The sequence below is a fragment of the Arachis duranensis genome, chromosome 10, assembly GCF_000817695.3.
Source record: "Arachis duranensis cultivar V14167 chromosome 10, aradu.V14167.gnm2.J7QH, whole genome shotgun sequence".
NCBI lineage: Eukaryota > Viridiplantae > Streptophyta > Magnoliopsida > Fabales > Fabaceae > Arachis > Arachis duranensis.
The window spans coordinates 10,757,812-10,770,210 of NC_029781.3; the positions used below are offsets into that span (position 1 = coordinate 10,757,812).

Below are 12,399 nucleotides of genomic sequence, written 5' to 3' on the forward strand. Positions count from 1 at the left end.
ATTAAATATCACTAATTTTTGAGTGTATTTATTTATTTTTCATACTAAATCAAATTTAATAATATAATTATTATTATGTGTTAAGTTTAATAAAATATTTTTTAACATAAAATACAAAAAATTATTTATATTTTATTTTGAAACAAATATAATATAATAAGTGGTATATATGTATATAAGTATTACTTTTTTTAAAAAAAATTTGTGGGGACAAATGCCCCTTCTATATTAAACGTGGGTCCGTCCCTGGCTGTGAAAGAAGATGAGAGTTGTGAATAGGTAAGCGGCGATGGACTCAGCAACAACATGACAGGAGTTATGCGGTTTTTTTGTGAAGAAGTCGAGAAGAAGAAGATTTTAGGTGACGATGATTGAGTTTATCTTGCATGGCTATAGAGTATAGACTGAAGTTATGAATTATGTGTGATGTGAGGCAAATCTTAATTCCTAAAAAGTGTTTATATGTATATATTCGGGGTGGGTACACTCTAAACCCGACCATACCCTGTCTTGAGCAAAATCTGTCCCAACTCGAGTCAAGTTATTACCTTTTTCATCCAGGTATGGACGGGTCGGGTACCTGCGTAAACTCCAGCCAAGTTTAACCACGTATTGATATTCTATTTATTAAGGGTTTAGCACTAGCCAATGAATTGCTATATACACAAGGCGAGATTCTAACTCCTAATAGTTGTTTAAGCGAATGAATAATTACTATATATATTATTTAATTTTTTAATAAAATTTTTAATATAATTTTATGTATTATCCCGTACAAGTTACGGAAACATACACTAGTAATACTTGTAAAACCACTCTCCGCTCTCGGACACTTGTGAAAGGCATCGACCAATACAAACCTCTCTTTTAAGACGCGTGGTTTAACTTAAATATACGCGCGTGAGGCTATTGCCCTCCCGAGAACAGAAGCCCCTGACAAACACATTAGACATTAGACATTACACATACATACATACATGACACAGCACACAACACACAACACATACAACACAACGTTCCATTTTTCTCATTCCGTTTCCCAGCGAACTGTATCTCTAACCTCTCATCAACTTCTTCTTATTCTTCTCGTCTTCGCTTTCGCATGTTCTCGGAGCTCCGGCTCCATCAACGGAGCCCCGAATAACCATTAAACTATACCTGTTTCTATTTCTCTTTTCTCTTTCTATCTCTGTCTATTGTTATTGAGCTTGCCTTCCGATCGCAAAATGTCAACAAGAAGGAGTAACATAGGCGCGTGGGCCGCCGATGCTGAGCGAGCAGAGGAGGAGGAGCAGGAGGCTGCGGCCGCCGCGGCCATTGCCGGAGGTAGTGGAGACGCCGGATCGTTTGACTTCCCGAGCCTGAAGGAGGCCGTGAGCACCAAGCCCAAGAAGAAGAAGATGTCGCTCATGGAGTTCAACAACTCCGCCGGCAGCGGTGGTGGTGGCGGGGGATTCGCGAGGGAGCAGAGGGGCTTAACGCCAGACGAGATGCTCCGCCTCCCGACAGGGCCTAAGGAACGCTCCGCCGAGGAAATGCAGTACGGCCGCGGGTTTTCTAACTACGGAGGCGGCCGCTCTGTCCCGCCGCCTGGCCGAGGTCTGGACCGTAACGACGGCGACGGTTCCTGGGGCGGAGGGAGGAGATCCTATGGCGATTTCGATGAAGAGCGCAGGGGCGGTCCTCGTTCTAGGGTTTCGGATTTCGATCAACCTTCGAGAGCGGACGAGGTGGACAATTGGGCTTCGTTGAAGAAACCAGTTCCGGCATTCGATTCCGGTCGACAAAACCGGTACGGCTCTCTCGGCGGTGGCGGTGGCAGTAGTGGTGGCAATGGAGATGGCGGTGTTGGTGGTTCTAGGGCGGATGAGGTGGATAATTGGACGGCTGGTAAGAAGTCTCTTCCTGTTAGATCTTCCACGTTTGGTTCTGGTTTCCGCGATTCAGGTCCAGAGCCTGATCGCTGGACACGTGGCAAGCGTGACACACGTGACTTACGTGACAGCGATCGGGAGCGGCCGATATTGGTGCTGGACCCGCCGCAAGGCAACGGTTCCGTGAACGAAATGGAGGCAGTGGTGAAGACGAACAAGCCGAACCCTTTTGGCGCAGCGAGGCCAAGGGAGGAGGTTTTGGCGGAAAAGGGATTGGATTGGAAGAAGCTCGATTCGGAGATTGAATCGAAGAGGCCTGTAAGTGCACACTCCAGCAGGCCCTCCAGCGCGCAATCGAGTTGCTCCGAGGGGCCTGCCGGATTGCAGGTGAAGCCGAAGGTGAATCCCTTTGGGGATGCCAAGCCTAGGGAGGTTTTGCTGGAGGAGAAGGGAATGGATTGGAAGAAGATTGATCTTGAATTGGATCATCGCCGTTTTGATAGGTCTGTCATGCTGTTTTGTTTGTTTGTGCATGTTTTTGATAGTGATATTGTTTTGTTACCATTTGAGCGTTATGAATTTATGATGCATTGTTGCGATAACACTTGAATTTCCTTTTGCTGGCTACAAGTCTTGGCATGGGCTGTATCCATAGTTGCTACAGTCCTTCTACATATGATTTGATTAGTGAATTCACAGTAGGCGATTTAATTGGTTGTCCCAGCTATTTGAATATAACACTGATCATATTGACTGAGTTGTGCTTGTATAACATGACTTCCACTTATGTAAATTCCTTTATGCAAATTGATGTTTAACAATTAACAGTTGACATGTCAATGCTGGTCCTGTCATTCAGTTTATTGGAATGACTACCTTTGTTCTCTTCTTCAAGATTGTCTTCCTTTTATAGTTCTGTTGATGGATGTTTTGATGCTCTGTTTTTCATGTCGAAAGCTCTAGTTAGTGTTTCTTGGTACAAAAATATGAGTTTTTGAGAGGGCAGTATAGCATATCTATATAGCAGTCCTGTCCTAGTAGGATAACATGTAATAGTTGATATCTTTCTTGTCATTTTCTTTTGAGTTGTTTATCTCAAGATTAAGGGTTGAAATCGTGGAATTAAATGCTGCCGACATTACATCATTTAGGTGCGGACCTTTGCCAGACCTGCTTAATGTAGAATGCTTGCTGCCTTTTTTATTATTCTTCTGGTTTAAGCTTTCTGGTTTTGTTTCATTCATGTCATATCATTATGTTTTAAAAGTGTTTAGTTTATATTTGAAGCAGGAAAATTTATATACAAAAGTTTCTATTGATATTTTTCCTATGATTTATGATTCAAAACTTGAAAAGTGACTCATGCTACAATTCACATATTGGTAACTATGAGTGAAGCAATTGAAGTTGATGATTCTATGCCATTGGAAACTAATTGGAACAATATACGAATGAGGGTTTCGTTATTCGCGTAGTGAGAGGTTTCATTTTGTATAGTGTACTTTGTTTAGGGAAAGTAGTCTGTTGCTATTTACATTGGCAAAGGAAGTAGTTAATGTATCTCCTAATTAGTTTTGCAAGAGCCAGTTGTATATGTGAAAATGTATAGGTGGTTATGCAAATAAGGTAATAGTTTAATGTTATACAAATTGTAAGTTAAATGCGGTTTCAAGCTGTTGGGTTTTTAAACACTAGTGGTGTTAGATCTTTTTGCAGCCTTGTTATCTTAGGTAGCGTTTGTTTTGAGATACTGGGACGGAGGGAGATTGGGATTCAGTTTCATGTTTGTTGGCTCAGAAATTGGTACTAAAATTTCAATCTCTGTTTCTAAAATTTTCAGTACCTTCAAAAAGTGAGGACACAGGAGACTAAAATTTTTGGGAATGGAGACTGAAACTTTAATAACATTTTATACCTAAAATACTCATATTTTAATTAATTAATTCTAACTTTACTCCTTATGCAAATTAAATTAGAGCTTCATTCTTATTTCAATCTCTGTCTCCCACCTTATACTAAACACAATACTGAGTCTTATTTCAATCTCTGTCTCCCAGTCTCTGTCTCTCTTCCAAACGCTACCTTATTGACTAAATCAGTTGAAGTAAGTTGTTGTTTCACTTATTTTGGCGATGGACTGCCTACTTAGTTGTTAAGATAAATTCCTGTCATTTTTTCTTTTCCCCTCTATTTTTTTTTTCTTCTGCCTTCACTCAGTTTCTAAATAGGTGTGATTCTTGCTAGCCTGTTCAGGAGTCTAGTACTCTAATTAATGTGAATTATGCAATATGCGACAAGATTGTTTACTTTTGGTTCACATTGTCAAGAATATGAATGGCTGTTGTTTTAGACTGAATTGACTTGGAAAAATAGAAAAAAAAATGTATGTTTGGAATGTAGGATTGCTTATAATTTTAGTAAATTTATTAACTTTTTTAAAGACGTGATAAATGTTTCTTGTCCTTATTATAATTATACAGTTTATGTTCTAATTTTTGTGATTTTTCTGATCTTTTTGCACATAAGATTTCTAGTGATGAAGTAGACACAACCAATAAAGAATCAATGTTACTCCAGAAAGAAAGGGAGCTGGAAATTCTTACCCGTGATTTAGATAACAAAATTCGATTTGGGCAAAAAGCCATTGAAGGTCCAGGCTCGGCAATAGGAAGGACTACTGGTTTTCCTGATAGACCGCCTTCTCAATCTGGCTCGTTTGAGGATTCTAGAAGTGTTGATTCTGCAGACAGACCTCGATCCCGTGGCACAGGAGATATGTGGGCACGTTCTAATGAGGGCAGAGGACCGTTACGTTCTAACGAGGACAGAAGACCATTACGTTCTAATGAGGACAGAAGACCATTTCAAGGTAGCAGGGACAGAGGATGGTTTCAGAATAGCAGAGACTTAGATAGGTGAGATTACTCTGTGCATTGTCTCATATTTTATCTCTCCATTCTTGTCCCTCCTGGTAAAAATTTGCTTGTTCCTTCTGCAATTTATGCCTGATGGTAGAAGCTAAATTTGATTTTCATCAAACTTTGATGTAAAAGGCTCTTCTTACACTATTCATACGATTAACACTATTCATACACCAAACGGTTGATGTTAATAAAGAAAATGCATGTTGTTTGTTAAGAAAATGCTGGTATAAAAAATAATAATTATAATAAAGGGTGTAGATGTAGTGGGATTGTTAAAATAGTCAGATAAAAAATAAATTTAATGCTAGGAACTACCCCTATATTTTCAGCATAGTGTGACATTTACTTTGGATCAAGCTTAAACCCAACACATTCCCTTCCTGCCGTTTGTTTTGTTCCATTTTTCTTTTTGGCTGGCAGGTTTGTTTTGAATGCATTTGGTCTAATTGATAGGTATTGCAGAACTGAAATATCTTGTGGGCAATCTGCATATTACCGTTTCTTTACATAGGAAATTGATCCTCTAATGTTTCTTGTTGACATGTGTAACTCTACAACTTTCAACAAGATCCCATCCATTTAAAGCCTCTGTACACTATATTTATGAAGAATTCTTGATTACTTTATTAAATTATACAGAGAGTTGACAATGGCTTCAATTCAATTTTGTTTATTCTAACCTTTTATTCTTACTAAATTATTTCACTTTTGGTCTGAGAAGTCATTTTAGAATGCTGTTATTTGTTTAATTACAGGTCCAGGTCAAAAGAGAGGTGGTGAAGGGAGTTTTGTGTTGATGAGAGTTATCTTCAACTTTTGATAACACGAGAATCTAATACTATTTTGTTTTATCTTTTCTAATAGTTTTGTTCATCCACTCCAGGAATTGGAGCAAGAATCATTTGGTACTGGTACTAGAACTCCTGCCTTATCTATTGTTCCTTCTGGAAACATTGTAAATTTATTTATTCAGTAATTTTTAGGAGCCTGTAGTTTCATTAGGATCAAATTTCTTATTAAAAATTATTATGGAACTCGGTGATTAAATGTGATATTTTTCCGAGTCTTGTATCAAGACAATATCTGCCGGAGTGATTTTCTGACGCAACTAATCATTCAAAATGCAAGTGGTTTGGTTTCAATATTTCTCAATTCTCATGATGCGATCTGTGAGTTGCTGTGATGCAATGATGTATTCAACTTGAATTTTTACTGTTGTTGAAAGACACAATTTGGGAAATACCAGTACTTATACTTCATTCCTTATAACTGATAAATCATGGGAATTACCTTATATCCATTTACTTTTTGTAATCTTTATTTGTACACCTCTACCTTATATTCATTTTCCTTTTTCTCTCTTAACCTACTTTTTTTTCTCTCTCAAAGAATTCCTGAAGTCCTCTTTTTATTATTGTCATTGTGCATAATTGTTTAAAAAATTCTCAACATTTTTTCCAGTGTAAACAAATTTAAGGTACATATAGCAAGGTTATAAAACGCAGTTCAACTAAAAATTTAGTGAACAACATAAATTTCAAGGTTAATAGTAGTCCCTGCGAAAAAAAGACATTATTTAAATTTATTTTTAAAAGATTTTTTTAACTAAATTGGTCTATCAAAGAGTAAAATTTATTCATATTTGTCTTCTAGTCACTTTATTAACAATTTTCTTCAAAGATTGATGTTGTAAAACATTAATCAACAACATATATAATACCTGACATGTTTAATTGAACATTAGCCAAATATGTTTATGAAAATTTATCAATTTAATCATTTCTTTTCAATTACAAAAATCTTACTTTCAGTATGATCTAGCAACTAAATTAATAGATTTTCATAAATATATTTGTTTAGTGTCTAATTAGACATGTTATGTGTCATGGATATTATTAGTTAATATTTCATAGTATTGTGAATGATTATGCATGTACTCATGTGTGGTTTGTGGGACTGTAATATAATTTTAAAAAATTAAGCACCAAATTCTTGGTCAAACTCTTAGTATTGACTTATATTTATATATAGATATGGACAAGTTTTTTTTGTTTTTTTGGTATTTTATATATGGACAAGTTTTAATTGTTAATAACATTGTGTAATACCTATTTGGCATATAAAAAGTGGAATCCATTTTACATGTTCTGTTTAGGGAGTTCTGCTTCTCTCAATAGGAGAATCTTCTGAGAACTTCAGGTTTTTCTCCAAATTTAAAGGAGTTTTTCAGCCTTGTTTCTTCAACAAACAAATCTACACTCTTATATAATTCTCATTCCACTTGAATCGTCAAAACCACTTAAACCTGAAACACACATCATTCTCTTCATTAACCACTGAAACCTGAAACACACAAAATCTTCTTCATTAACCTTCAACATGAACAACATCGAGGGAAAAGTCATAAAGCTCAACAAGCCGGGAGAAATGGGATATAAGAAAGATTGCTTAAATGTGGTGGGAAAGTTAATAAGTGACAAGGAAATGAGCTTCAAAACTTACAAGAATGCTTTACTAGGAATGTGGGGAAACCCTCAAGGAGTGGCGGTTACAGACATTGGAAGGAAGAAGATACTATTAAGCTTCAAAGACAGGAAGAAAGGGTTGCAGATCATTCAGAATGGACCATGGAATGTCAAAGGTAATATGATTAATCTCAAGCTATGGAGAGAGGGCAAGTCAGTTTTTGAAGTTGACCATGATTTCATGGAATTTTGGATTCAAGTGCATGGCATTCCACTTGAATTCATGGAGAAAGAAACTGCTAGCCTTATTGGAGAAATGTTAGGAGTCTTAGTCGAAGCCGAAGAACCAAAGACGTGAGGCCATATCTGAGAATTAGGGTGAGCATCAATATCACAAAGGCATTACCTACAGGATTCTGGTTAGATAGAGAGAATATCCCTCCACTGTGGATTTTTTTCAAGTATGAGAGGTTGCCAGACAGCTACTGCTTCAACTGTGGTATACTAGGGCATGAGAAGAAGTCATGCAAAAATTCAACAGCCATGGCATGCTGGGATCCTACAAAGAAGAAAGATGCACCGGGACTGGGAGCAAGTCTGGGTCGAACATGATCAACCATGGGAGGAGGCACCCCAAAGCAAGGAGGACGGAGTCAGGATGGGGAGGTACAAGCGCGTGAACAAATGAACCCTGAGAGAGAGAGAGAGTAGTGAAGAGCAAAGCTCTGAAGAAAGTAGGATGAGGGCAAAAAGAGTTTCACAGCAGAAAATCCGGGAGGAAAGTGTCTGGAAAAACCAAATGAGGAGAGAAGAAGAGAGGGCAGACGCAGAGGAGCAGGTAGAAGAAATACCAAGAATTCCTGATTTTCAGGAAGAGGGGGATACGCATCATGACCTAGGAACAACCTATAAAATCAGCAATCTGATTAAAGAGATAAGATAGAGGAAGAATGAATGGGCCAATTTCAGAAAGGCCCGGATGCAAGAAAGGAGGAATCAGGCAAAGAAATCAGATGGAAATGGTCAAGCAAGGGATATTGGGCCCAAAACAGGGGATTTTAATCAGCAAGCAAGGAATGCTGGAGAAAGTGGGCTGAATAATTACACAAATGAAGGGGAAGAAGTGAACAGCTATAAAATAGAAGAATGGAGAATGGGCCCAGGAAAAAAAGAAAAGGAAACCATAGGCCAGGAATTAAAAGGGCTGATGTTAGCAAGGAAGCAGGACGAACAGGGGTATGAAGCCAGAAAAAAAGGAAAAGAAAAACAAGAATTTCTGAAGGGGGAAACAGAAGAGAATGCTACAAGAAGACTATCCAAAGAAGCTCAGAAGGCTGAACATAAAGGAGAGTGCCAAAAAGCAAAGCCAAGGGAGAATATCTACTATGTTGAGTTAGCAAGTGATGAAGATGAAGAAAAAGAAACGGAAGCACAGACAGATTGAAAAACGCGACTTGCAAAGAAGTTGGAGCTGAATTTGAAATTAAAGAGGAAACGAGAAACCAAACATATTCCAATGCTAACTTATAGGGAGAGACAGGAGGAACAAGAGGATAGAGAACCCAAGAAAACAAAGAATAGCACCAACTCTAATGGTTTAGGGGAGTATCAGTTAGCTAGGCAAATTACTGGTCGGATTATAGAAATTCAAATGGCTGAGGAAGCGGGCCTTATCAAGCCCCAACCTCAGCCATGAGTATCATTAGTTGGAATTGTTGGGGAATAGCGGCTGCCCCGACAATTTCTGAGTTGTATAACCTTTGTAAAAAAGTAAAGCCGGTTATAGTATTTTTAATGGAAACCACGGCCAGTCAAGAAAGAATGAGTAGGATAAGAAGAAGGCTGAACTTTGACAAGTTTTTTTGTGTAGAACCCCAGGGCTTGTCCGGTGGGCTATGTTTGTTATGGAAATCCAATATTAATATCAATGTTTATGAGTGGTGTGATAATTATATTAAAGCTAGTATTAACCTTAATAATGTTATGAAATGGCAGGGTGTTTTTGTGTATGGCAACCCAGTTTTCCAAAAGCGAAGGAAACTCTGGCGGGAGCTTACGGTAAGTAATAGGAACAGGGAAGAACCTCAAGCTGTTTTGGGGGATTTCAATGATATCCTAAGTAAAGATGAAAAGGTAGGCTTTCATCCTCAACCAAAAATTTATTTGGATTCCTTCAGAAGATTTGTAGATGACAATGGTTTAATAGATATTGACCTTAAAGGAAGTAGGTACACATGGTTTAGCAACCCAAGAAATAACTTTGTCACTAGAAAAAGACTTGATAGGGTTTTAGTGAATTGGAAATGGCTGAGTTTACATCAGAATGTTGTTCTAAAAGCTGCTCCGGCCATAAGTTCGGATCATTGTGCCTTAATTTTGGAAACACAGCCGAAAGATCGGATAAAAAAAGAATTCAGATTTGAGGCTTTTTGGACAGAGCATGAGGAATGCGAAGAGGTTATTAGGATGACTTGGCAGCAGGATGATGGAAACAGAAACTGCTGGAACCAATTTATTAGAAAGAGGAGCAGATGCATAAGGGAATTGAAGGAGTGGAGCAGAAGAAAGTTCAAAAGAGCAGATAAAGAAATAGAAAAAAAGAAGAATGAGCTATATCAAATACAAAAGAGCGATATGACGGACATAGATCAAATAAGAGAGAAAGAACTAAAGAACCAGATAACTGATCTTTGAAAACAAGAAGAAAAATATTGGGGGCAAAGATCAAGGTTGAAATGGCTTAAATGGGGAGATAAAAACACAACCTTCTTTCATGCAACAACCATACAGAGAAGAATGAGGAATAGAATTGACAAACTGAAAGACGAGGCTGGACATTGGACACAGGGAGAAGCAGACATTATGAGGCTAGTAGAAACACATTTCAACAAGCTGTTCACCTCGGAAAGGGATAGGAACATGGAAGACTGCATAAAACATATACCTACGAGGGTCACGAGAAAGATGAATGATGACCTAATGGCAAAGATCAAAGATGAGGAAATTAAGGACGTAGTCTTTAGCATGGGAAGCTTAAAAGCCCCGGGCCCATATGGATTAAATGGTCTTTTCTTTCAACAGCATTGGGATATTCTAAGTAAAGAAGTGTGTGGCGTAGTGAGGCAAATTTTTTAGGAAGGCAGTTTACCAGAGGACCTAAGTGAAACAACTGTGGTTTTGATTTCAAAAGTGGGGCAACCGGATAGCCTGAATCAACTCAGACCCATCAGCTACTGTAACTTCATATATAAGATTGTAACAAGAGTCTTGGTTGGAAGATTGAGGAAAGTGCTTGATGTTGTCATATCCCCAGTTGAGAGCACTTTTATAAAAGGAAGGCTCATACAGGATAATATAGTGGTAGTGCAGGAAGTGTTTCACAAATTAAACAGAAAAGGAAATCACGGAAGTAATGACATAGCCATCAAATTGGATATGAATAAGGCATACGACAGACTGGAATGGAATTTTTTGCAAAGGGTCATGGAAAGGTTCGGTTTCAGTAAAGAATGGGTGAAGCTGATGATGAGTTGTGTTAAGAGTGCCATTTATAGATTTAAAATTAATGAAAAATTGTCGGCCAAGACCCACCCTCAAAGGGGACTCAGATAGGGAGATCCGCTATCGCCATATCTCTTCATTTTAGCAGCGGAAAGCTTTACTGTTCTCATGGAAAGGGCTTTGACGGACAACCTGATTTCAGGAATAAAACTAGCTCCAATTGCACCGGTCATAACCCATTTGTTATTCGCTGATGATTGTATCATTTTTGCAGGTGCGCAAGAAGAGGAGATTTATCAATTAATTCAGATCATAAACAAATATATAGAGGCATCAAGACAGAGAATAAATACTGAGAAATCCGGACTGATCTTTGGAAGCCAGGTATCGATTCAGAGGAGAGTAAATATTGAAGAGATCACCGAAATGGCGTCATGGGAAGAGCCAAGTAAATACCTAAGATTACCAGCCACTTGGGGCAGATACAAGAACAATGCGCTAGAGTGGATTCAAGAGAAAATTATAGACAAAATGCAAGGATGGAAAGAGAAACTTTTAAATCAAGCGGGAAAGGAGGTTCTGATAAAGGCTGTTATACAGGCGATTCCGGTCTATGCCATGAACATCATCAAATTTCCTAAATCTTTTTGTAGGAAAATTGAATCAACAATTGCGAAATTTTGGTGGACCAACAATGGTAAGGAAAGAAGCATTCATTGGAAGAGCTGGACAAAAATGACCAAGAGCAAATTAAACAGAGGCTTAGGGTTTAAGGATTTTGAAAGCCAAAACATAGCACTCTTGGCTAAGCAAGCTTGGAGACTGGTAAAGTTGGAAGGTGCAATATGGGCTCAGATTCTAAAGGCCATTTACTTTCCAAATTGCAGCTTTTGGGAAGCGGGAAGAGGAGGCAACGCATCGTGGATTTGGAGGAGTATGTTGGAGGGTAGAGATTTTCTCAGAAGGAAGGGAAGGTGGAGTGTAGGAAGTGGAGCAGGGATAAATATTTGGAAAGATAATTGGGTGGTAGGAATAGATAAGTTGAGGAGAGTCGGAGAAAATCAACATAGAAGAGTGAGCGAGCTAGTAAGAGAGGGCGAAGGCTGGGACTTAGACAAAATTCGGGATATTTTTCATGATAATGAGACTGAGCTGATAACAAGAACGCCCATTAATTTGATCAACAAGAAGGACCATTTTGTTTGGCCGTACACGAATGACGGACAATATTCAGTCAGATCTGGATATCAGGCAGCAAAGGAGGAGAAAGATACAAGGGAAGTCAAAATGCTCGGAAAAGCTTCAACAAGTCAGAATTCAAAGGAGGTATGGGGGAGGATTTGGAGACTACCAGTACCGGAGAAGGTTAAAATGTTTCTATGGAAAGCAGTGCATGGAATTCTGCCAGTGAACGCAAAGTTATATCAGTGCAAAAGTGCTCTCACTCCCAAGTGCAGCATATGTCATGAACAAGATGAAACAATAGAACATGTATTGCTATTATGCCCGTGGACTAGAGCGGTATGGTTTGGATCTAGTATTCAAATCGTGCCTACGGCTTATAATGTGAAATCTTTTGAAAAATGGTTGATGAACACTATTGACAAAATCAAGAGTCTAGCAGAAAATGAACAA

The 12,399-nt window shown here is 38.4% G+C and overlaps 2 protein-coding genes across 2 annotated transcripts; both read left to right on the forward strand.

Annotated features, from left to right (window-relative positions):
* Positions 1-938: 938 nt before the first annotated feature.
* Positions 939-2,741, forward strand: LOC107469131 (eukaryotic translation initiation factor 4B2). The gene has a single exon (XM_016088512.3). The coding sequence runs from the start codon at positions 1,227-1,229 to the stop codon at positions 2,481-2,483; it is 1,257 nt and encodes a 418-aa protein (XP_015943998.1). The 5' UTR covers positions 939-1,226; the 3' UTR covers positions 2,484-2,741.
* A 1,657-nt stretch (positions 2,742-4,398) lies between these two features.
* On the forward strand, positions 4,399-5,950 carry LOC107469132 (eukaryotic translation initiation factor 4B1). The gene is made up of 2 exons (XM_016088513.3): positions 4,399-4,789; positions 5,554-5,950. Exons 1-2 carry the CDS (start codon positions 4,440-4,442, stop codon positions 5,576-5,578), a joined length of 375 nt encoding a protein of 124 aa, XP_015943999.1. The 5' UTR covers positions 4,399-4,439; the 3' UTR covers positions 5,579-5,950.
* The last annotated feature ends 6,449 nt before the right edge of the window (positions 5,951-12,399 follow it).